Source organism: Fistularia commersonii, chromosome 16 (genome assembly GCF_037954325.1).
Source record: "Fistularia commersonii isolate RoL2024-O1a breed Wild chromosome 16, RoL_Fcom_v1.0, whole genome shotgun sequence".
In the NCBI taxonomy this organism is placed as follows: Eukaryota; Metazoa; Chordata; class Actinopteri; order Syngnathiformes; family Fistulariidae; genus Fistularia; species Fistularia commersonii.
In genome coordinates, this window is record NC_141299.1 from 12,953,088 (window position 1) to 12,979,342 (window position 26,255).

At 38.2% G+C, this 26,255-nt stretch overlaps 1 protein-coding gene across 8 annotated transcripts in view; it reads left to right on the forward strand.

Annotated features, from left to right (window-relative positions):
• Positions 1-25,726, forward strand: part of ttll7 (tubulin tyrosine ligase-like family, member 7) — a 66,012-nt gene extending 40,286 nt beyond the window's left edge. The window contains exons 15-24 of one of the 8 annotated variants that reach the window (XM_086162210.1): positions 231-456; positions 2,000-2,295; positions 3,147-3,197; positions 4,010-4,144; positions 7,988-8,068; positions 9,919-10,079; positions 12,446-12,619; positions 14,867-14,979; positions 22,467-22,542; positions 23,094-25,726. In XM_086162210.1, the coding sequence (XP_086018336.1) occupies positions 231-456; positions 2,000-2,295; positions 3,147-3,197; positions 4,010-4,144; positions 7,988-8,068; positions 9,919-10,079; positions 12,446-12,619; positions 14,867-14,979; positions 22,467-22,542; positions 23,094-23,256 (1,476 nt within the window). In that variant the 3' untranslated portion in view covers positions 23,257-25,726. Of the gene's footprint in view, positions 1-230; positions 457-1,999; positions 2,296-3,146; positions 3,198-4,009; positions 4,145-7,987; positions 8,069-9,918; positions 10,080-12,445; positions 12,620-14,866; positions 14,980-22,395; positions 22,572-23,093 lie in introns of those variants that run through there. The other 7 variants (XM_086162212.1, XM_086162214.1, XM_086162211.1 and 4 more) reach the window with 7 other exon arrangements.
• Positions 25,727-26,255: the final 529 nt, after the last annotated feature.

Genomic DNA, 26,255 nt, shown 5'->3' on the forward strand with positions numbered 1-26,255 from the left:
GAAGGGAGGATTTGTCCAAAATGCCATGATTTTGATAGTGATGAGAAGGAAGGGAATGCATTTAGTGGATATTTCATAAGGATAAGAGTAGAATGATGTCAATGTGCATATAGATCTGCCATAGCTTGTTTATGTTCATTAAGTCGTGTAATTGATGTATCAGTAGTTCTCAGTTGTACCTCTACATTTGTGTGCCTTAAATTTTTGTGTCATTTTTTTCTCCCTCCAAGCCCCTAACTACAATGCCAGAGTGCAGCCAGACACCCAGACGTCAAAGACCAGACTATCTGGCTGACTTCACAAGTGGCAGCAGCACAGAAAACTCCTGTTCCTCTTCAGATGAAGAGGAGGAGGAGAGGAGAAAAACAAGAGGAGGAATAAGAGGTGGCGAGAAGAAGGAGAAGAAAGTTTCATATGACCTTGCAAGCAAAGAGAAGAATTTGGTTGAGCGCTCAGGTATAGCTGTTGGATGTTTGAAAGTGTCTAAAAATGTCTGCATTGGTGAACTAGTGAGTGGCTGTTTGATTAGAATAGTCATTGGGGTCTGTCTTTTTTACTTTTATGTTCATTTCTTGTTTGCTGCCAAACTGTTGTTCAGAAGTATAAATAAAATATCTACTTATACACCTGTTTAGTTATGATTAGGATCCTTTTTAGAATGATTACAGCTTCAAAATTATTGACACCCTAACTAACCCCTGTATATGTGGAAGCACTGAAAAGGATTTGATGATATTCAACAGTCTTAAGTTGAAGGAAGAGGCAAATATCATTAGACAGGTATTTGACTGAAAAAAGAAGAAAAACTTTGCTTGTTTTTACCTCTGTGTCGTTGTCGTTTTCACCTGGCTCGTGAGCACTAAGTGCTCTTGTAACTAGAAACCATAATGTCACAGCCACTGTGACATTCCTAAGTGTTATAGTAATCTGGCCCATGAGTCTAATTATTAACACTTTATTGCACTTGTAGGTGAAAATTTCCGTTGGTCAAGGCCTTTCTATTACAGATGACATCTCTAAGACCTTCGTGTTACATTGATGATTTACACAGAGCCCCATCATTGGACTACCAAATACATAGATATTCATGAAGTAATCAGTGCAGTATTGGTTATACTCCAAATAGTTATGTGGGCCAGAACAAACAAATAAATTGATTCCACTATGATGACATCATAAAATGAGTGCCAGTTTACCTTAACAACACCTTGAGTTTTAAGCAAAAATATTTGGCTCAGGGATTCTCAGGGATTCACTAGCATATGTCACTTGAACTTCCTGCTCTCCTGAACAAAAGACATTGTCTTCAACAGCAATCAATATGTCCTGCCCTGGAATAGAAAATAGATGAGACAAATCTCTTAAAACACCCCACTTTGGACTTGTACGTGCATGTTTATGTGTGTGTGTGTGTGTGTGTGTGTGTGTCTGTGTGTGTCTGTGCGTGCATGTATGTTTGTGTGGGGCTGTGAACACACCCAGGGTTTGGACATTGCCAAATGAGAGCATTATGAGGCTTAGTCCAAGATGCCCTTTAATGCCCTGGTATGGAGTAGGGCCTGGCAGGGTTACTATCCACCATGCATGCAGGCACTTGTGCACGTGCGCGCACGGATGCACGCACACACACACATATGCACACACACACACACACTTGTGTCGATATATGATCTCATACACACATAGGATGCACCCACCAGTACACTGGCTGGTAGACAAAAGACTTTCAAGGATGATAGATAATTACAGTAGTTGTTTTTAGGTCAGCTGTGTGTTTATGTCTGTGCGTGTGTTTGTTTCAGCTATACTTGCTTCAGTTGTGCATTGGAAGATTAATGCCACTCTTCATTTACAGAGATATCTGGTATTTTTATAACCAGATGGAGAAGGTTGACACTGTCTGAGGCACTGAGACAGGATCAAAGAGGAAATTAAATTTGAATGCAACAGTGAGTTTGTGTTTCTTTCATCCTTACCTTTATGTCATGTTTGTATACAGGTCGAATACATTGGAAACCTCCAATCAAGTCGATCAAAACCAGCCCAGCCTCGTCTGCATCTCCAACACTTTCAGGCCCGATCAGGCGTTCCATTTCCTGTCCACGCTCCATCGCCTCCCTCTCATCGCCCAATGAAGTGCAGGCATTGTCCACCAGACATTCTCCAAATGTTCCCTTGGCCACTCCCCTGGTCCGGCCAAGCTCTGCAACACTTCGTTCTCATTCGCTAAGCCGCAGTGGGTCTGCTCACCGTGTGCCTCACAGCAATAGCCTGGGCACCATTCACTCTCACATAGTAAGACGCTTTACACAGACACACACAAATACACATATAGCACGCAGACTGAATGTTACACTTTACTGTGTCTGTTGAAATATCAGTCATAAAATATTCAATCAACTCCCAAAAATCCCCCAGTGTCACATATTGAGCATAATGACAAGATCATTTTGGAGCAATCAATCAAAACATTATTTTTTTTTGTCTCATTCTGTTTTAGATAGAATCCCTTAATAATGGTCCTCCAAATGCTCCTACTTTTATTAATTCATTCTCCCCGGGAATTACTGTGCAGGAAAATGGCATTACACAACACAGTTCATTGTGTTGTCAACCATATTTTTTTACCATACAGTTTTTCCCCACTCAGCTAGAATAATGTTTTTTTTCCTCATGATAATCTTTCATGATCAAAGGCCATTGAATTCACAGAATGTATAGGGATGTGTTGTCAGGAGGAGAACCATTATGTAATTAGACATGCCATATTTCATATTAAATAGTGATGAGTTACTGCCTCATATTTAGCTTGTAAGCTGACATGGACTCTCTTTTATGCACCAAAGAGTGATTCTTGCAAACAAAATTGAAAGGTAAAGGAGTACAAAACATAATGTGTTCTTCTTACATGACACTAAAATATGTGTCCTCATAGGCACAATCAGTTTTGACATGAGATTCAAAAAGACATTTTTACTGATGATTGTATTTAACGATGTATTCAAGCACAGGACTTCGATTATAATGACATACTCATTCATAGTATAAGGGTACATAATACTGTACCTTTTTTGTTTTTGTTTATTAACTGTTTTTGTTTTTCACTGACCTTTTAATTCTTATGAGGATTGACCATCTCATTGTAGATGATCTCGCTGGATGATTGCATGTTGAAAGACAGGGAGAAAGAGATGAAGGCACGTGCTACTGACTGCTTGGTGAACTAGATTTACTATTTACATTTGAGACAACATGCAATGAATTCATAACTGACTTAAAAAAGAAAAGAACTGCTTGTCTGACCAAGATATAGCAAGCCTTTCCCTGCTTATAGAAATTAATGATGCATACAAATGTATTCCATGATGTGTGTAATACTTGTATATTTGTGCAGGGATTTTTGCTGTTTTCAGATTGTGTAACAATGCGCAGTCTACATTTCATTCTTTTTTTGTATCGCAGGCCAAATTTTACTTGACACTTAATAATGTGGCCATATGGAGCATAGAAAAGCACTTGATTTGTTCACAGTGATCAGATCACATTGGACTTTTAGTGTTTTTAAATCTGGATTTAAAAGGTGTTGAGCTAGAATCAGATCACTCACTTTAGCCAGATGGCTGAATGAAGTCAGGTTTCTGGGAAAGAAATCTTATCTCAGTATTTCAACAATTCATATTTACAGTAGAACTAATTATTGAGCAGCATATACTCAAACATGTCAATCAGTATTAAGGCATAGGTAAGTTTAAGACTAATTACACCAGGTAAATGCTGTTTATTACCTTTTATGTCTGTAATTTGCAAGGGGCTTTTGAAGAAAAACAATATTGCAAAACAGTAGATCTGTAACAGTTAATGCCATAAACTGATCCAGTCAAATGTAAGAACGAAAATAATAATAGCTGATAGAATGCTTATCATCCCCATTGTGAAGTATTACAACAGGATATTGTAATGTTGATTGAAAGAGTCAATACTCAATAGTTACATTTGAATGTTTGTGTAGGTTGACCCACTGATAAACCTAAGAGGTAAAGAGCAGGATGCAGAGCTTGTGCGTCAGACTCTTTCTGCTCTCACTGCAATGAGGATCAGGTTTCCTGGCAAAACGGAGGAGGAGGCAGAGGCTATGCTGGATGAGGTGGGTGCATTTTTACGTTGGATTGGTCTTAATATTGAGTCAAGTGGAATAAAACTACATTTATTCATATTTATGTTGTATTATAACATTGTGTTGGACTGAACAAGAAATACACATGTAAATCCTCACCCTTATCACTCCCATAGCCCTCTTTTTATCCGGGAGTGGTCACTCTGCTGCCTAACTGAGTGTGACCTCTTTACCTCCTGTCGCAACTGCTGGTCGTTGTTGGTCTGGCTCCCATCATCTTTCAAATGACCTCAGTAAATAACAGTTTGAAGCCCTTTGCTGTTCCGCACGGTTCTTCTGCATTAACAATTGCCTATTTTTGGTTTAGATCTCTGTTCATTTTGAAAATATTTGTCAATTTTCATGTGAGCCAAAGCTATAAGTATAAGTCTAGATACATGCCAAGAATGAATCTACTGAGCTGTTTTTCATGTACAGCACATATTTTTGTCAACTGAGAAAATTCACACTGACTGGCCTTGTAATGCATATGCAACAAAATCTTATCTGCCTTTCCAGTCATGAGTAAACAGCACTTTATGATGTAGTATACATATTAATAACCTATATTCAACAATGAAATTACTATCAGATTAAATAATATGAATATGAACATTGCTTTTAAAAAGTGCTGTAAATTATGTAGCAACTTACTTCTTTCAGACATGTTAGGTACACAGATCTGTGTACCAATAAAGTCATTTTTCTTTTTTTCAAATCTGTACAATTTCAACCTGACCCTAAGAAAAGGTAAGAAAATAGTACAGAAATAGACAATATAGCTCATGTGAAAAGAAACAAGACTGCTTCGAGAAAGGTACAGGGACAGGAAGACAGTCTCACCTTGACTTTACATCTGAAGCAACACATCCACAATGCTTAACAACTCTTAGTATGCCTCTGAGTACCATGAAAGCATCCATCCATCCAATTTACTCTGAGTTCGACCCCCTTTACAGCATTTGCAGTCCTTAGAACCAGCTGTCTGTTCAGCACCACAGGTCCCATGGTGCTGAAAGAACAGCAGCCTGTCGTGCTGACTTTGCCAGTCAAATGACAATTACACTAGTAGAACAGAACATTCCTCTGACAAAATAGATAAAAGAAGCAAAACGACTTTTGTTTTAGATTCTTATTAATGCTTATTTTAATTAGAGCGGGGAGTCAGTGACCTGTATTTGTACTATCTTTTACAATGTAGAGAGCACAACTAGATTTGGCTAGTCTTGTCTGAAATGGCCCTGGGGGTCCAATCGTGTCTTTACAAAGAAAATTGGACTTTCTGGCATGTTGATTTGGTTTATTGTAACCATCATAGTTTTCTAGAACTGAATGTAATATTTGACAATGTGGGCCCTATTAGAGCTTCACAGATTTTATGATTGTTTGTTGAAGTACAACACATGCCATGGAAATCAAAACCTATCACATTCACTCAAAATTAAAAACAACCACAAAATATGTGTGCACATGTGTGCGTGCGTGTGTGTCTGCATGTGTGTGTGTGGATGAGACAATAACTACCCCACCTGTTCTGTTAACCGGCCCTAATGAGAGCACCATGGAAGACAAGATGTGTGACTGGACCTGCTATGTTCAGTGTTCCTTTTTGAAAGCATTATAAAAGCAGTCTTCGCCATTTTATGTTTTCCTTGATCTGAAGTTGAAGCTGAATTATACTAATTTGATGTTGCATGGGATTAATTGACTCCTTTATCTTCACTCAAAAACTCGTCTTTTGTTACCGTTGAAAAAAATATTTAAAGGTGGAAGTTTAATTTGTTGTGCTTTGATAGGGTTTTATTTGTTTACATATGAGGTGAGGATGGCAAAATGTAAACACAGCTTACTAGACAGCTTACTAGACAAGGTCCGTAGTTACTTATATTTAACAAACAGGCATAACTTTCTGGAAAGAAATTGTTAATTATAAATCTTATTATAAATTATAAATCTTTTGGTTGCATTTGCTTGTTTGCGCATATATTAACCTTCCAAACTGGAAACACATGCTTCTGAAGATCTCGATGTGAGGGATTTATCGGTGCTAGTGGATAGATGTGGTAAAGAATACAAAAAAGACGGCTTGCATGTACACAAGAAAACTGCAGTTATGCAGTTGAAACAGACATTGCTGCACAAACCTATAAACAACTGACAAAGTAAACATTCTGACATTCTGTTTCACTGGCCAAAATCAAATTCTACACTTTTACCTCACATTTTGTTGTTTATTTCACAAACCAGTAAAGCAACCAAATCACTAAAGTCCATATTTTGACAGAACACCTAAATGGTAACCCTGTTTGGTATAAATTTTGTCTTTTTCTGCCTGTGCTGTAGATTTAACACAATTAGATATTGTTAGACGGTTCCTTTAATGCATTTTGTGGAAGCCTTATTTTTTATTCATAGGAGTCTTAGTTTTTGTCAAAATGGACAAGCAAAAAAGTTGGAAAAGATAGAAGTGGGCAAGATAGACTGATGGCTGCAAGGGTGAGCCATTGGGGTAAAGAGTTCTGCTTATTCGATGTAGGAATTGGCGGATGGAATAAACGTGATGCTAGCACTGAACTTGAAGACGATCAGAAGAAACAAAGGACAAATAAGAGAGGACTGAACCACTGAACCCTGAGGGAGGGACAAATGGGGACAGAGGTTACTGATGTTCACGCTAAGACTGTTGTCTTTTTGTGGGTTTTCTTCTGTAGCAGGCAATGCCAATGGGAAGAGAAGAATGGTGTGGTTAACAGTGTCAAAAGCTAGAGTGATGTCCAGAAACATGAGGGGCAAAATCAAGACTCTGAGGGTAGGAGTATATTATAGGTGATTTAAACACGGGCTGCTTGTATGCTCTGCTGTGTGTGGACGGCAAACTGAAATAGCTCAGACAGGTCGTAAGAGGTTAAGTGTGCTTTGAGTTGTGAAGTTTTAATGTCCCCCTATATTCTTAAATGGAAGGAGCTTCTCAAGATAAGTTGCTTCATACTTTAGGATTGACCACACAAGTTTTACAGTTTGGGATGACAGTTTGACAGAGAGACAAAAGATAGACAGGACAAGTTAAAGACCTCTATGATCAGTGTAGAGATAACAGGTAGACAGTCAGAATGCTAAATAGGATGAGATCTATCACATAGGTTATAGCTTCTGGTTACAGACAGATTATCTGAGTTGGAGACATGCGAAAGAAGAAAGATGAGATAAATACAATGAAGGACCTATGCAACTGCTGCACATTGCTGTTGAATGTGTGGAATTTGTATTGAACAAATTAGAGAAAGCTGGTAGAAATCACAGTATTGAATTATACTGAAGTTTTGTATGGGTTGAATGGGTTTTAGATCTTTGTTTATTTAAGAGGAGCTCTGTTGTGCGTTTTAGTCTACGGGATCTGATTATTTTATGGACCATTCTTTTTTGAGCACGTTTATGCTGTTGAAGGTTTCATGGTCATCACCGTATGTTTGTAAATGAAGCACTTAGCCTTGCAAATTATATGACCTTGAAGGCTTTGTGACCAAGTCGATTTAGAATTGCTGAAAACTTCTCAGATGACAGAAACATTGCGCATCTCTACTAACCTCTGAGAATGGAAATAAAACATCTTGGGGATTAATTATTTGACACTGTTGTAACAATGTAGTAAAAAAGCCCTCTGAGCAAATACATTTGTGACAATGCAGTAAACAAGCCTTCTGAGCAAATATGTTTTTACTCCAGATTTATTTGTACACTGTCTGTTAGTTGAAATTCTATTTCTGTTACTTTGTGCCTTTTGAGAAGTAATTTACCGTGTTAACACAAATTTTGACCAGCTACTTTTTTCCTCAGATTCTTGACAACTGGAAATACCACAAACCAAAGGTAGCCTCCTATTGGCTGGTAAAGCTGGACTCGACCAAGCAACGGAAGGTGAATTATACCTTTTTAACTTTTTAGCTACTTCTCTGTTGATTTGTCACTGCTAAGGGTTGGAGGGCAATTGGGCACCATAGGGCAGATGCTAATGTTCTCTGTGCACACAAATCATTTCTTGATAATCATGACATTTTCCTTTGTTTGCTTTGAAATTGTGACTGCAGAGTCTGTGAGGAAGGGCAGAAATTAACGTAAAGGGAATTCTATATACGGGTAGCTCAAATAAGACTGAATTGGCCCAAGCCACTTATTGGAGGTGATTCATATGATTTTTATCATTGGTACCATTGAGAAGAAGGCCTAATGAAATCTCTCCTCTCCAGAAACACCTTTGAACTTTCACAGACATACACGCAATAAAACATAGACATACAATACAGACATACAATAATAGGTAAACCAAACAGAAGAGGGGACAATATGTGAAATAGAAGCCAGTAGGCGTGTCAATAATGATGTGATCTCACAGATGCTGCTTTGCACAACTGTGCCTGGCTTTGTTGTGGGCTCTGGTGGTATGGTTCTAGTTGATGTTTCATTTGGAGTGGAGCAGCCTAATGAGCAGTGGGCAGAGGTCAGGAATGTGGCGCCCATCACTCTCCCATCTTATTACCATACCAAAACATTTCTGTATGTGTGTTTATTCATCAGTGTGTGTGCATCTCACTTGCCTCATATTTCCAGTCGGGAATCTTATCCCCTCGCATTGCAATCGCATGCGTGCACACACAGTAAAGCCACCACGTCAGTAATGAGGAGCAAGGAATCGAAGGCAGGAAAGCCACATGACTGCACTCTGAGTGAGGGGAAACAACAAAAAAGGAGGGAGATAGAAGAGGCAGTAACATAAGGGGAGTGGGAAAATGATGATGGGAAGAGAGAAAGTTGTTGCAGGCTCTGACCACCTGATAACTTTTGATATTTTCTTACCTAGACTGCCATCTTTTCAGCAATTAGTCCTCTCCAGTGTTCACCACTATTCATATCTTTTGTTGTGTGGAAATACACACACACACAGACACACGCAAACAAGCATTTGCATCCTCTTTACACGTCAACCTAAATAAAGAGATAGCTCTGACCCTCATTATGTGTATGAAAGTTTGAAAATCTTTTTACTGCACATTGAATGCTTATGTAGTCTTCAGATTTTGTTGTGTATCTTTATATGTTTGTTTTAATAGGTATTCATGTATGCAAGCTGAAATCTTTGCATTATTTAATGGTAAAACTTTACAGATGAATTACATATCAATTCTTGCATATCAATGAGGGATATTGCTGACCTTAATACTGCTGCGATACCTTCTAAGTACTTCGGGTCCATATAATGTTAGCTTCCTCATTGCACATGGTTAAAGTGGAAATTCACATGAATGGCAATTATTGTAGCTGCATCATCTTGTTCCCAGACAGGAGTATATTCAATAGGAAAAAAACAGACTAATATGTGAATGAATATATATAATACTATTGATATAATCGTCTTAACCTAAACCTGCTTATGCAAGGTTTTAACAAGCAGGCAGCTGTTCAAAAATGTATCATCCATTGCTTACATGCCGTGTGAATCATGCGAGCTTCTGTCATTAGCCATTTGATTTAGAGCACATTCTGGAAAAATTGTTTGCCAACCCATTCAAAACAACAATCTGTAAATATGGATCTACTGTGCAGTTATAGCAACAAGTGGATCAATAGACAGTATGAACATCATTCTTGTGACTATCATGTCTGCAGTTGTCAATGAGTCTATCTCTTGGAGAGTTAATTCAGCTTTAGTCTTGCGTAGTGGACTGTGTTCGGTTTACCCTTTTTCCTCTCTGCTTTCTTTCTTGTTGTAGGTGCTGGACATTGTGCGTACCAATGTACGCTCAGCACTGCAACGGATTTGGAAGGAGCTAGATGTCGAGAGCCTTCATCTCTATCGACTGTTTAACCGTGTTTTCAACAGGCTACTTTGGAGTCACGGACAGGGCTTGTGGAACTGCTTTTCCCACTCTGGGTAGGTCTGCACAGTGCCCATTACAATGTTATTTTGAGAGAGTGATTCACAAGAGTATAGCAAAACCATTAATTAGGATTGCATACCTGTAGTGTTAGTTATTTGATGAGCAAAGAATATACAGATGAAGAACCATAAAAACATGCACAGACTTATCAGGGAAAATACTGGTAGATATTTGTCTTCTTGTCTGTAATTGGTGTGTCAGAAAACAAGATCATATTTATAGCTATTCTTATGAATAGGTGAGAGTTGCTTATGTTTTCGTTATCTTTCATTAGATTTTGAGAGAAACTATTGCAATGAAATGTAAAGTTAATTTTCAGTTAAACCTTTTTCAAGAATATGATGAACTTGTTTTTGAGTTGAAGGTTCGGTTATATGCATTTTACAGACAGGTGTCATTTCACAGAGGCAGAGTAAATAACAAATCCAAGTTATGGACCAAGTCCTTATTTTAAAAAGCAGTGTTGTATTTGCCATGGATTTTGCAATCAATCAAGACACTTGAAGCACCTATCTGAATCCTTATACACGGATGCTCTATGGTAACATAGGGGTTTTGAGCATTAATATTGTGTTAATTTACTTGCATTACGTTTCACTTGTTGGAGTGAAAGGAAGAAAAAAGGGACACTACTAAATTTGAAGATTAGATATATTGCTATCATGTAATAAATGCCAAGACTGCAATCCCATGTTTACTGAATGGTGATGCTAGATGACAGTTAGCTACACTTCATTCTCAGGTGGGCAGTACCGTCAGATTTTACATAAACATATCTATTAGTATTAGTTATTATTTCTGAGTGGGGTTGATTTTGATGATTGAAATCCTCAGACCACCACCAGGTCCAAGTCTAGTATACTGACCGAGTTTTGTGTCATAGGTGCTCATTCTGCAACAACTCCAAGTACCCCATTGTAAAATCTTCCTGTCTGAAAGACCCACTGTTTGTCTGTATTGGAGTTTAAGTGGGAGCTTGGCCAGTCGATATGACTGAGGAATCAGTAATAGAGAATGACCTGCATTCAGCACCATCCATTCCGAGCTGCATTTTACAGTCAGCTCTTGGGGATTAAAGAAGAACATAACTGTTGAGAATTCAAATAAAGGTCAGAAACTTGTTGCAAAGAGACTTTTCACTGGCGAGAGCAGGGAAAAGAGAAATGTATGCCACATCTTGCCCAATGACAGCTAGGATCGAGTCTACCTCCTCATGATTTGCAGGATAAGCAGTATTGATAACAAATGAATTAATGATTTTTCACAGTATTATTTGACAAATGAACCAGGTCATTGACAACAAGTCATGCAGCTACACTTAACATACCTTTTCACATTGTTTGTGATTTTGGTGTTCCATATCCTCTCATGTTACACTCAACGAAAATGTCTAATGGGGAGAGGAGGAAATTTGACTGGATGTGTCAATTTTCCACCATTTCACTGTCTTGACAGTCCTGATTCAGAAAACAAAATCTGTGCAGGAAGTGATAGAGATTAAGGGGACAACACTTTAGAGGAGAAAAGGGTAGACAACAAAGAATTAAATAAAATGAGACATTGTAAAAATGGTAATAGAAAGGATAGTTGGAGGCAGCGAGGAGGGTGGAAAGGAGCCCATTCATTACTTCCCTCACCAAAGCCTCTCTTCATACGCTGCCTGTTGAAACACAAGCTTGTCCTGGATCATGAATCTAGTTTGGTGGCCCACTCTCAGGCTCCTTGGGACAACGGGTCACAGCCCAACATAGCTGAATCTAACAGAGTGCCCTTATGTCATGCAGCTACAGCGAAGTAGAGCACCGCAAAAACAGCTGCAAATAGAAAGAAAAATTCCAGTCCCCTTCCTATATTTTACCGAAGAGAACCACAATCAACCACCCCATCAGCTATTGTGGATTGGTTAATTTAGCAGGCTTTTTGGAATTTACTTGGAAGCAGAGAATGGAAAGAGAACGTTTTGAACAACTGAAGTAAAAGAACCTCTTATCTTCAAAGTTCTGAAAGGAGTTCGACATGAAATTTACCCACTAGGGTTTTTTTTTTGGCTAAATTGTTGTGTCCCTGATGAAAATACATTTTTCTAAATTAATGGATGTAGAGCCACTACTAATTTATCAATGCATCCTGTGCTTCTTCAAAATCATGAATTAAAATTCACTCCTTGACTTAATTAATTTGAGCTCTCCTTTGTCAAAACATTTTTCTATGATGCTAATTTGATGCTAGAGATTCTACCTAAATTTCACTGTATGTGACTGTGTGTGTGTGTGTGTGTGTGTGTTGTGTGTGTGTGTGTTTTGCATGTGTATGTCTGTGTACTTGTGTATTTGTGAATTTGCCGTCGCATCCGATCCAGTTCATCGTGGGAAATCATTTTCCGGAAGAGTAGCGAGGTGGTGTCTCCCCTGGAGTTGCAGTGCTGCCGCAGGCTGGTTCAGTTGTGTAGAGACTGCTTGTTGGTTGTCTACAAGTTTGTCTCAGAGTCCCGTGGCTCCTTGACTGGACTCAGCCCTGAATGGGATGATACAAGGTGAGGAAAACACATAACATTCATCATCTTTGAGTAATTTATTATGTACATTTCAGCAGTTGCATAAGTGGTTTGGGTTTAGGGTCCCATCTTACAGTATAATACTAAAGAGGCTGAATCTAGTGTCCTTTTTGGTCACAGGAAGCATCAGTACTTAGGTAAAATACAGATCTTTGTATTTGAAGAAGAGTTACTGCAATACAAATACAGGTCATTTATCATTCTTTCACTCTGAAATTGTAAGGCCTTAACCTATTTACCTTGCACAGCATCCATATCTCCTGACGACAATTTGAATAATTATGAAGCATTAACATGAAAAAGGATAAAACCCATCTTTAATCATACAAAGTTACAGTATATTTGGCTGAAAATATTTGGGGACTTTTGCCCCTGAGATTTGGTTGAAATGAAAACTAATTTTCACTTTAGAAATCAAAAAGCTTTCCAAAGGAAATTGGAAGAATGGTTCTTATCTTATATGACTGTTCAATATGTTCACAAGAAATGGCTGAAAATGGTATGTTTGGAAAATGAACTGTTTCGATGACCAAGCACCCATCCATATATATTTTGTGAATAATCCTATGACAGTGAAGAGTGCAAAGTTTCTATAATGCGCACTGGTTAGCTTTGTAAATTTCCGATATAGGTATACCCTCATCGTTTGGACATGCTATTGTTTGTTTCACATACAGACCAACAGAATGTCAAGAATTGTTCCTCAAAATATTGAGATTTTTCACCCATGTTTAGGAATTGTGTAAACTCACAACCAATCTCAACTGTTGAAACTATGTAAATACTAGTTTTTTAATGTGAAAATCTGAATTTTTGTTTGGCACCTTCACCATATTAATGTTTTAGTGGTTGTAGACATAATGGGTTAGCATGGCTGATTGCTCCTATACCATGAAAATTCTTTGAACTGCGTTATAACATTATGTTTACGACATTATATTGCAAACTAATGAAAAAAAGTATCATCAAGATATGGTACATACCAAACATTAGTGGGAAAAAACATATTCTGAGTGTCAGCGATTTCCTCATTTGGGAGGAATACATATTTTTTTTTATCCTTTTACTAATGCTAAGATCTGAATGCCACCAGATTCCAACGAGTTTCTTAAAGGTGGATGACCCAGGACTGTTGGAGTTCCTGTATACAATATTTGGCGCCAATAACTAAGCATACCAGTTTTACTAAAATTTTAAATAATACTCAGTAACCTAATTTCATCTTTCTATCTTGCATTTGTTTATTTTCTATTTCCATCTCTTTGTCAAATTAATTACACATATGACGGAAAAATTATTTCCATTCCATTTCCATTGAGGAGCAAAACAGACACCAAGGATCTTATCAAGTTCTTATTATTAACACAGTGTGTATAATGAATCCAGTCTGTGACTGCTAGTTTGAGAATTAAGTATGGCTATTACTCCAGACTTGTTCAATAAAAGATCTTTTTTTGCAACTAAATGTGGTAATACACACACACTATGGCAATTTACAATACAACATTTTTTTTGTCATCTAATGAGCCTTAGTGCTGACATATTCATTACCTGACCCTGATTAGATAAATAAACATCATTATTCTATTTCTAACGAAGGTCCCTGCTGGAGACAGCCGCTAAGGTTTAGAGTGACTGAACTTTTCAAAGCACATATGCTTTGGTTTGTCAGACAGAGGCAAGGGGAGCGGAGAAAGGGAGAGAGGTAGTGTGCTGTTAATAGGAAAAAATGGTCTACAGATTAGTGCTCAGGTTAGCCCAGGGCCCCATGAGGCCTGCTTAATTCAATTTGAGCCCAGATGAGCCTGTGCAGCAAATGACCTTATAAGAAAGAGCTCCTTTCTCCTGGAGCGTTGCTTTACATGATTCATAACTGTTGTGCATGTTTTAACATTCTATCACTAAGAGCCACAGTGCATAACAAGAACCATTAAAAAAACCCATCTTATGGAGTTTGTGTTTACGCTACAGGTTGCAGCACCTCTAGAAGTTTGACTGTTCTTTTGATTGTTTTATTTTCAATTAATTTTTTTCAGAACAGACTGAGAAATACAGCATTATCATTCATATGTCAGAATGTCAAAAAATGATAATGATAATTCAAGCATGGAAGTTATATGCTTTTACATGCAAGTATTTGCAATATATATCCTTAAGAGTCTTTTGAAGCATGAGTTGGCCTGTGTCTCCTTATTTTTTCTTTCTATATATGTCTGTGTAAAAAAGCTTACCATTTGCTGCTGGACCAGCCTCTACCCATGGCTCCACCTCTGCTGCTGTTGCTGCTGCTTCTTCCTCCTCCTCTTCTTCTTCCTCCGTCTCCTCGCGCACCGATGCAGGTCTCTGCTTGGTTTAGTGTTGCTAACCCTGCTATCCCCCATCTTCCAGCACCGTTTTAATTCACTGCCTTCTGCTGCTCTGTCCACTTCACAGCCATAGATTAGGCTTGGTTTCACCTGCCCAAACATGGTTGTTTTGGCTGCTCAACAGTCTAGCTTTGTCTCCTCTCGCTCCTGTTACTTACATTTAAAAAGGGATTTTAGTTCTGGTACATAAAAAACAAAACATAACAAAAAAGAAAAAAAAAAAAAGTGACAATAATTTATGTTTCAGAGTAACAACATTATTCCAATTTGAAATGGCATGGGAGAAGATAACGTATTAATGGCTGTTTGGAACACTGTTTGCCAACACTCCAACTATTTGACCAGCTTGCTATGCATCACCATGATACCATGTTTTAAGACATTTTTCACTGAATGCGTTATAAAGAGCATCATAACCTCAATGTATATTTCGACTAGTATCAGTGAGAACTGAGTGCTCCACCTGCACTTCTTTTAATATCACTATCAACTATAAGAACGGCTTTCTTCTATGATTTGTTATACCACATTGTTCACATTTTCCCATAAGGCATGCAGGCTGCTCTTGCAAACCAACGCTTTATATTACTAAGAAGCTAATTATGCCTGTATATATAGTAAGTGGGTAAATAGTGTGTGTGTACATTTGCATGCATATATCATGAGACTTATGCAATGGCCATCTGTCCTTCCACTCAGCCAAAGCTGTAATCATGATACCGCCAAGCAAAATCAAAGGTTTATTTTTTGCTTTATACTGTATGTGCTTCTAATATTGAACCTTTTAGAAATTTGATAGCTGCTTTGGTGAGAACTGACATTTAACAAGATGCCCTGGATTTAAATTTTTTACTAGCTCACTCTATGTGTAAGATGTTTGGTAAGGTCCAAAGTTATCAATATTATTTGATATTTAATTGCTTTAGTTTAGCATACATTAAAACATTTTCAAATATATTTGAGATCTCTAGCATTTTGTTTAAAGGTAAACATTTAAACTTTCTTTTCTTTTCCTGTACAATTCAAAAGGCAGGGCAGGGCAGGCCACAGAATGGCAGCAAACAGTATTTGACTATCATAAAATTTGTCAGCACAAGCAAGAAAATTATGTAATATTAGTTTTGCTGTTGTTGTAGCAACAATGGAGACAATCTAAACAGCTTAAATGCACCTAATTATGGATTATATTAATGCGTGCTCTATGTGTGGGCGATGTAAAGCCCCTTACTATGAAAGAGGTAGGATATCCACCTCGACTGAAAGAAAAAAGGAAATGCTAAACTCTTAAATGTAGTGGCTGATCTTCTGTATCCTCCACCATTAGCCCATGCTCAAAAGCTTTAGTTAGTGATTGAAAGAATTAGATATGGGTCCCATATAGCTACACATCATGTGTTGCAGGGTAACTGGTCTAAGCCACAGGTTTCTTTGCAGTGTCTCAAAGACACAGAAGGACTGCGTAAAGATAGTATATTGCTTGTATTTAGGGAAGTGCATCTCACTTACTGAGATTGCTTTATAAACCTCTAAATGCATGTTCAATGACTTAATACACCTGAATAAACCTGAAAAGGCCTGATATTTAAGATGATTCAACTCAACAAAACAAATCCTTTAAACGATTACAATGACTGAATATTATGGCAAGACAAATATGATACAGCATCCATGGGATCATTTTTATTCTGTTTGTCATTTCTTTATAAGTTATGAGAGAAATCTTTCATATATACCACATGCAGAGATAGAACAACATACATCACAACATAGCCCATTGAAAACCAAACGGCTGAAATGTTTAACAGAATATTCAGAGAGTTCTTTTCATAATCCGTTCTATAGGAAGAGTTGATCGTTTAGATAGAAATTTAACATGAAGATTGCAGAAACTTGTCTGCAAATTCATGCTTATATCTGCTGGTATTGTAATTTACTCTCACTGAGATTCTGAGGTCTCAGGTTTTAGGAAGGAATTAATTAATAGCAATATTTAGCAGAAGCATCCTCCATTTATATTAAAAATCAAACCTAATTTCACATTTGTACTTTTTAATTTTTTATCAGATTCTTTTCAGTTTTTATAAGAACATAACAGGAGACATATAAGAGGAAGGGGCTGGCTTGTTTTAAAGAAGGAGCGAGTCATAATGTTTCTCAAAAGAGAGCCAGGCGGCACAATGGAAAAGAAAGTGGAACATTATTAGGTTATGTATGATTTATTAATTATTTGGTTCAAATTAAGATACTTTGATATTTTAAGAAAAACTCAGCTATTAAACCATGATTCACATCATGCTGTGTACCAGTACAGGGTTTCTGGATCTATGATATTGTGGCCATTAAGGTCTGTGTACCCCGATACATTTGAGAATCTCTAGACCCCAATTAATATTGTATAGTTACTCCAGCTCCTATAGATGATGCTGATTAAGCCAAAGCTCCTTTATAATACACTCCAGAAAGGGGTCAGGTGTTGTTCATTCACAGGATAATGATTTACATTTTCCACTTGAGGAATTAAGTGGTCCTACATAACACTAAAACTGTTTCACTTTGTTCAAGTACTAAGAAATTATCATTTCAAGTAATTTCAAATAAAATACATTTCAGTCAAATTAAAGTAATTACAAAATACCACCATATAAAAAATTTGCTTACAAGAGAAGGCTTGATTTAGGGTTTATCTTACTCTCAGTAATGTTAAGTATATTTAAGCATCAACTATGTTGTATTTCTGATAAACAGTTTAGTTATAACTGCCAGTTCTCAAAGATAAGTAGATGTGGGATAGAAGAATACTTAGACTTTAAATTATATTTGAGTATTACAATTTCCTTTTCAAATTAGATACATTTTCATACACAACAACCAGACTCAGCCACTCACACACACACACACACACACACACACACACACACACACACACACACACACACACACACACACACACACACACACACACACACACATACATCACACAAAGTAAACTGCGCTTTATTTATATTTGTGAAAAGAACAACTTAATTATTCAAAGCTAAGATTATAGTACTAAAAGGAAGTAATTATAATTAAATGATAAAGCATCAGTGAATGAAGATGGGAATTTATTAATTTTTGAAACTACAACTAGATGACTGGAAGATGACTGGACTGTAGTCACTGGACAACAAGAACAAAAATTGTAGAAGCAAATATTTTCACAGGAAATGACAATGCAATAAACCAGGTTGAACAGTATTTCATGATTTAAAAAATGCCCACCAATGGAGAAAATGGCTATTTTACCCCCTGGAGTCACCAAACAATGTTAAATGAATTAACTCTTCAGAATAGATACAGAATATCTTTTCAGAGATCACATCCTATTTACTCACTTCTATACCAGTTGCAAGAATACAAAAGTACTGGGTAGGTTATGAGTGAGATCCTCCAAAAGCCAGATATTGACTCCAGAATGATCGCGATGGATAGAAACAGATACAGCTTTTTTGATTCCTGCCCCTTTCAGAAACTAAGGCTTTTTGTTAAAAAAAGGTTAGCAGACTTAATATAAAGATGTATGCATGATTTGTTGACTTTATCATACTGTGGTAAGATTAAAAGGCCAAAGGGGTGGGTGTCAAAAGGCACAAAACAAATATACAGGGAAATTACATAAACGATCTATTTTAATTGCCATGTTAACTCAAAAGAGCCTGAAATCTCATCCTGAGTTTGGTGTGCTTTGTCACCTTAAAAAGGATATGCTGGCAAGTCTGTGTGTATTGGTTTGCAAATGTGCATGGCTTTCATGTCATAGCTTTTTCCCTTAAGTCTTCTTGTGTTATGTTAAGAATTCATGACTGCAGTTTAACTAAATCAATCAGTTTTTACAGCAATCTTCACAGATCTACTCCCATTTCAATTGAAAGCCAAAACATACCTGCAACAGAAGCCAACATGTTGTTTACCATTTATTAAATGTAAATAACATGTTGAAATGGATCACAGACAGTGGGGAGAACAAGTATTTGATACACTGCTGATTTTTCAGCTTTTCTCCACTTACAAAACATGTAGAGGTCTAGTTTTTATCATAGGTACTCTTCAACTGTGAGAGACTGAGTCTAAAACAAAAATCCAGATTAATCACATTGTATGACTAAGTAATTAATTTGCATTTTATTGCATGACATAAGTATTTGATACAGAAAAACAGAACTTAATATTTGGTACAGAAACCTTTGTTAGAAATTACAGAGATCAGATGTTTCCTGTAGTTCTTGACCAGGCTTGCGCACACACTGCAGCAGGGATTTTAGCCCACTCCATACAGATCTTCTCCAGATCCTTCACGTTTTGGAGCAGTCGCTGGGCAATATGGACTTTCAGCTCCTTCCCAAGATTTTCTATTTGGTTCAGGTCTGGAGATTGGCTCGCCCACTCCAAGACCTTGAGATGCTTCTTACAAGACCACTCCTTAGTTGCCCCGGTTGCGCGTTTATTGTCATTGTCATGCCTGAAGACCCAGCCACGACCCATCTTTAAGGCTCTTACTCAGGGAAGGAGTTTGTTGGCTAAGATCTTGCGATACATGGCCCCATCCATCCTCCCCTCAATACGGTGCAGTCGTCCCGTCCCCTTTGCAGAATAGCCTGCCTAAAGAATGATGTTTCCACCTCCATGCTTCACGGTTGGGACGGTGTTCTTGGGGTTGTATACATCCTTCTTCTTCCTCCACACACGAGTGGAGTTTAGGCCAAAAAGCTCTATTTTTGTCTCAGATCACATGACCTCCTTCCATTCCTCCTCTGGATCATCCAGATGGTCATTGGCAAACTTCAGTTGAGCCTGGACATGTGCTGGCTTGAGCAGGGGGACCTTACGTGCACTGCAGGATTTTAATCCATGACGGCATAGTGTGTTACTAATAGTTTCCTTTGAAACTGTGGTCCCAGCTCTCCTCAGGTCATCGAAGAGGTCCAGCCGTGTCATTCTGGGCTGATCCCTCACCTTCCTCATGATCATGGATGCCCCACAGGGTGAGATCTTGCATGGAGCCCCAGACCGAGGGAGATTGGATGCCATCTTGAACTTCTTCCATTTCGTAATAATTGTGCCAGCAGTTGTTGCCTTCTCGCCAAGCTGCTTGCCGATTGTCCTGTACACAGTTCTCTGGTCATGGCCATTGTGGGAAGGTTGGAGTTTGTTTGATTGAGTGTGTGAACAAGTGTGTCTTTTATACAGGTAAAGAGTTCAAACTGGTGCAATTAATACAGGTAATGAGTGGAGAACAGGAGGGCGTCTTAAAGAAGAACTGATCGGTTTTTGAGAGCCACAATTCTTACTGGTTGGTAGGTGATCAAATACTTATGTCATACAATAAAAAGCAAATTAATTACTTAAAAATGATACCATGCGTTTTTCTAGGTTTTTGTTTTTGATTCCGTCACTCACAGTTTAAGAGTACCTATGATAAAAATTACAGACCTCTACATGCTTTGCAAGTGGGAAAAGCTGAAAAATCTGCAGTGTATCAAATACTTGTTCTCCTCACTGTATATAGGATTGCTTAACAATACATTTTGACAAAAAAAGATGGTAAGATAAAAATGTGTTTCAATAATGGGAAAGCATCGGGGTCTTTGGGCTCACTCGGGTTTTCAACACCTGCCCACTCCTGTTCAAGCCTCCTTCCTGTGTGGAGTGCTTTGATCAAATGTGTCAACAGCTACATTGGTCTTAGAGGAGTCCTTCAGCCTGTGTGGGCAGATGAGAGGTACTAGCTAAATAGCTCAACTAATGACTTTCTTGTTAAGCCTGAAATTATGGTCTCTTCCCAAAGACAGTACTTCCACAATGACAAAACTTTCGGATTCTATTAACTTTCATCTGTCTGAAAAATGTGGTGGTAATTAGGGTTAATTGGGGTGTTGAGCTGAATGTGGGATGCGGATAACCTTCAAGCCGCTTTGTACCTCTTGGTTTATGATTGCATCAGCTATCGTAGCAGCCTTCCTTTTCTATCCTTGGTCATGGTAACTCTTTACATGTCCTTTTAATCACCATGACAGTTGCATCTTAATGGTGATTTTGAAGGCTCAGAATGGAAGGCCTGTCAGTTACCCTGGACTATATTTTGTTTTGCATATAGGGAATGAAGCAGGAAAGGATGGAAGCAGGAGAGTAGCTGTCTTCATGTCAACTGATGTATTACAGCATGAGCATGTCTCCCTCTGGCTTTCAAGCACACATGTTTTAACCAGGATCTTCTCACACTCAAAATGAGGATGAACCTGGAGGATGCTGAATGAGGGTCCAATTAAATGTAGCCTGCAGAGACAGAGGCTGCATGACATGAGAAGCTCTCACCATCTATTACCTCTCCTACCACCACTGTGCTGCTTTATAGGAGTAGAATTTTCTCAAAGTGAATACCAAAAGGAGGAGCTACTGCATACCCAAAGAATGGTCAATGTTGCATTTTCCACATTTTCCTTTATTTTCCTTTATGATCTGCCATTTCTAGGCTGAAGATTTGAGAGGCACAATTGGGAAACAAAGTATGAGTCCATGAACGGAAACTGAATTGTTATATTGTGATGGAATATGGCCAAAGTATTAAATACAGTAGGGTTGAATGATAGTATCAAATTGCAAAAATGACAATTCTACGGTTGTCCTTTGAAAAAAAAGGCAAACGACTGAAAGTAAGGTACACTCTGTCCTCCTTCTCTTTGGGTTAAATTCTGAGAAATTTCTCAACTGAGCTCTTGCTCACTTAGTCCAGTCACAACTGAAAAAGATATGCTGGAGGGATACCTGCGGCCCACTTGAAGCAGATTCAAGGACACCCGGACTAAATGAAGTTAATTTGAATCCATCCTAACTCTCCTGGGTCTGGGCTCAGCTCAACGCCCTCAGCGACATGGTTTCTTTTCATTAAGGTCGACTTTAGAAAGCCCTGCTCAGCTAATTTGTCCAAGAGCTATTTCACAAGCAAAAAGAGCTGTCAGAGAAAAGTGTGCTATCTGTGCACCAGCTTGAAAGAAGATATTTCCTCATTCTGTAATCCTCTTCCCCAGTGGCTCCCATTTGATTAGATTGTCGAATCTAAACACCTCGACAGGGGCTACATTCTTTAAGCTGACTTTTGGTCTTGTTTCGTGTTTTCCGATTCTCTGCTGCGGACGTGGTGATGCGGTCAAAGAAAATGTAAAATGAAGCAGCGAACAAATGTGCTGGTAAATCCCGTAAATGTAAGCTATTCTTCCAAGTAACCACTCTGGAAGAATTCAACATACCCTCCTGCTCCTGTCTTTTTACTACTCCAACATTTGAATAACCTTACCCAGGATTCGATCATCCCATCTGACATTGCTCTGACAACCATGTCTGACTCATTTCCAGTTACTAAGTACGAAGGGTGGAAAGTTCAGCCGCTCCTGACTATCTCAACCTGATGCTGGTCTCATTCTCAGGTACTGGAACGCTGTTAGCAGGAGCTGCCTCACTGCTCTGTCTCGGTGGAAGGTGTCATAGAAAAGTCTTAGAAAGGTACTGACGTCAATGCCTCGGAATGATAGGTGAGGACTTTATTTTCATGATACAAAAAAAATGAAGGGTCAAAGTAGACAACTAAGTTGTCAAGAATAGTTAAAATACTCTGTCTCTTGTCAATGTGAGGCCCATAATTTGTCACTTTACACACAGATGTATGAAAATGCAAATACAGCGTTAAAATTCCGAACTAAACCTTCGATTACACGTGGCATTTTAGCTATTGAAATACTGTAAAGTTTCTCTATGACTCCGGCTTTTACTTTTTTTTTTTTTTTTTTTTTCCATTTCTTTTCTTTTGTCTACGGTGGGATGCTTTGCATGGGTGTGTAGGTGGGGGCTTGAAAATAGCAGGCCAATATTAAAATTGCCGTGTGCAAATATGAGATGGTAGAAGTGGCATATGAAAACCAGTGGATATATGGTTTCTGCGCCGTGTGCTAATGTATCCTGACCTCTAAATTCTGACCTTTATATATCTAATCCTCTCATTATGTTCATCCTTTCCCATAATCCCTCTGTCCCTACCCTATTGTCCGTCTGTCCAGGTATCTGCTGCCAGTGACCTCCCAGTTCATCATGAAGTGGCCTTTGTCCAGCTTTGGCCGCATCTCCTCGGCTATGCCACACTCCCACAGCCTTTTTGCTGCCAGGACGGGACACTTTCAGGTCACAGCGGCAAGCTTGGCTTCAGAGACCCTCGCCTTTTGACCTCAACCTCCCTACCTTGACTTTCAGTCAGCCAAAATTTGTTCCTAAAACCACAATATGGGATGTATTTGGGGGCAGCATGGGACATCTGATGGAGCTTCCACCAAGGCCAAATCTCCTGTGGTAGACCAACAAAAAGACAGATGATTCAGGATTGTTAAGACCAATTTGGTTTAGTTTGATTGGCCTGCCAGGCAGAGCACTGGTTCCCTCGAGTCCCGATTTTATTCCCAGTCATAGCAGACAATGGGTTTAGCCCACTTTCGTGCTGTAATTGCTGTATTATACTTTATCACTGTACAGGCAAAATAATGTACTGTAAAAGGAATGAATGATAAATACAAAATAATCTAAGGGTTATTTATTTAAGTACTTATTTATTTTTGGAGGTGTTCCATGAATGCAGTAAATGCTGGTGGAGAATGCAGATATGGCATGATATCAAAAAAGTTGTCACTTGTTTGAGAATGTGGATGTTTTAAAAATGCTTATTTTTCTGGTTATTTTGTTTTCTGTATTTACACTGAATTTAATTTATTTTTTAACTTATACAAGACACTTTATGTTATCACATTTTTAACAGTTATTTTAATTTCTACTTTCTGCAATTGCATTATAACACAGAGGTGGAACCCAGTGAATTAAAAATGTTAAATTTTGGATGCAAAGCTTCATGTTTACCTGTGTGATATTAAGTGCAGCATTATTAAGCAACACTGTTTAGAATGTCATTATTGTAATGCCAGGGCTCTGCGAGAGCTGACTTTGACGCACAGCACAAAAGGGCCAAACTCAAGTCTGAGACAGCAAGTTCCAAATGTGCATTTTGCGGTTTGTCACAGAGAAAGAATAATTACCTGTGCTGCACTTAACAGTAGTGTTTGCATGCCTAGAGTGTAGTCTTTCAGACAGTTGTAGTCATTATGCAGAAGAGCTGCTTTGAAAGAGTACTTGAAGATTTGTTTTGTCATCAATTGCTGTGTCTAGGTATTGGCTGCGTGAGGAGTCGAAACACTCCAATGAAAGTAAGAAAACATGATGATAAGGTTGTGTTGCACCACATTACTTAAGGATTGCGGCACATGGGCTTTCATCTCAGAAAGCCTGGTACTGTGTTAAAGGGAAAGTGTTCAGAACAAGCAATTGCAGCATTTTTTTTTTTCCCAGCGTCAATTAAGATAAACGTCACAGAACTAACATGGATGTCAATAAGCACATCTACTTGATGGGTTTCATTTAAGGTTAATCTGTCATGAGCTACTGTAGAACCTCAATCAATAACAGTATTAAAATGTTGTTAGGGAGCTGTGTTATATGTTTATTAGTGTTTTGCTGTGTCTTCTACTCATACACCGACTAGATAAATATTATGCGAAAGACTTTTTTTAACAACCAATCTGAATATCAACTTCAACACTGTGCTAAAACCGCTAAATCAATTTACCCATGTATAATACTAGGTTTCAATTCATACTGTCAAATATTTTCATTTGCTGGTTCAGCATCTTTTCTTTCAAAGCAGAGGTTTTTCATTGCAGGAATGACATTTATATTGTTACACAGGAATAAAATGTAAAAAACAGTGTCACTGGATTTCTTGAGCAGAGGGCTGAGGTTAGTTACTGAGCAGTTTTATGTAACAGAGTGATTTTGTATTGTTCGTGATGCTAATCATTTTATTTATCAAGAGAACAAAGACATGGGAGTCAGTAAGAATGGGAGAAGGAAATGATTCCCAAACACCGCAGAATCTGACAAATTTTTCATCTGGGAAAACGGCTAGAAAAAGAAGCTTTTTCATGTATTAAAGGTTAAGCACTGCAGATTTTAATAATCACTGACTCATGCCTCCTATTTAGTGGAAAGTAGAATAGTCATGGTTTTCAAACAATGTCTCCTTGACGTACTTGGAAATTGTTGATTACATCATTCAGGAATTGTCCTAATTAGTCCAAGAAATTGGTTAAAAGGTGTATTACTAAAACAAAAACAAAACATCCCTTAATGTGTCTTTGACTTATGGCTGCTTGTGTCATTTGAACCTTACATACTTTCTAATGAGAACTCAACATGGTTGGATTATGAATTGCTAACTATGCTTGCATCATTTTATGGACATTAGCTTTATGATATTTTAGTAAAGTGTTCACTTATTAATCATTATTAGAAATATTAAAGGTAAAAAAAGGAAAAATCAGCCAGGGCATTGATCCTACTGTTTTGCAGAATTCCCTAGCTTAGGTTCCTCAGGGATACAAGGCAAAAATATGGGCAGTTAAAAAAAATGCATGAACCTCTATTGTTTGGTTTTTTTGAACAATTTCTTAAATAATGTCTGTGAGTGTATACCTGAACTATACTAAACTAAAATTGTGATGATGAACATCTTTTGTCACAAATTATGAATATGCTGCAACCTTTTTTCGTTCCATATTTGAAAATTGCGGTCCTTTTTTTATAAAAAAAAAAAAAAAAATTGAGTGATGGCAATAGGGCGTCCAGTTTTCCCCCAAATTTTCAACCCTTCCATCTTGCTACCCCACCCTGTCAGCAGTGGAGTTGCAGGGCATGACCTTGAGACTCTCTGGCCTCCACCTTGGCCAGAGCCTCTGTTACCAGACGGCAAGAGAGGCTGGCAGTCTGGCGAAGTGACCCTGGCATGCTGTCCAAAATATTTCCCCCATCAACAGGGCTGCGCTGACCTTTCCACTCGTCATCCTCCCTAGCTTCATACCACCAATTGCTCTATCCTTTTTTTTTTTTTTTTATCTGAGAGAGATTCAGGCAGCTTTGCAGCCAATGTCCAGCCTTTAAAAAAGCCAAGACCCAGATGACCCAGTTTCAGGGCCCTAAGCCGACCTCTCAGGCTTGGAGAGCGAAAAATCGTCTGGGAGCTGTATGAGGTGAATGGTTCAGATAAGATAAGGAAGCAGACGCGCGCACCAAGTGAGTGTGCGCTTGCACACACACACACACACACACACACACACACACACACA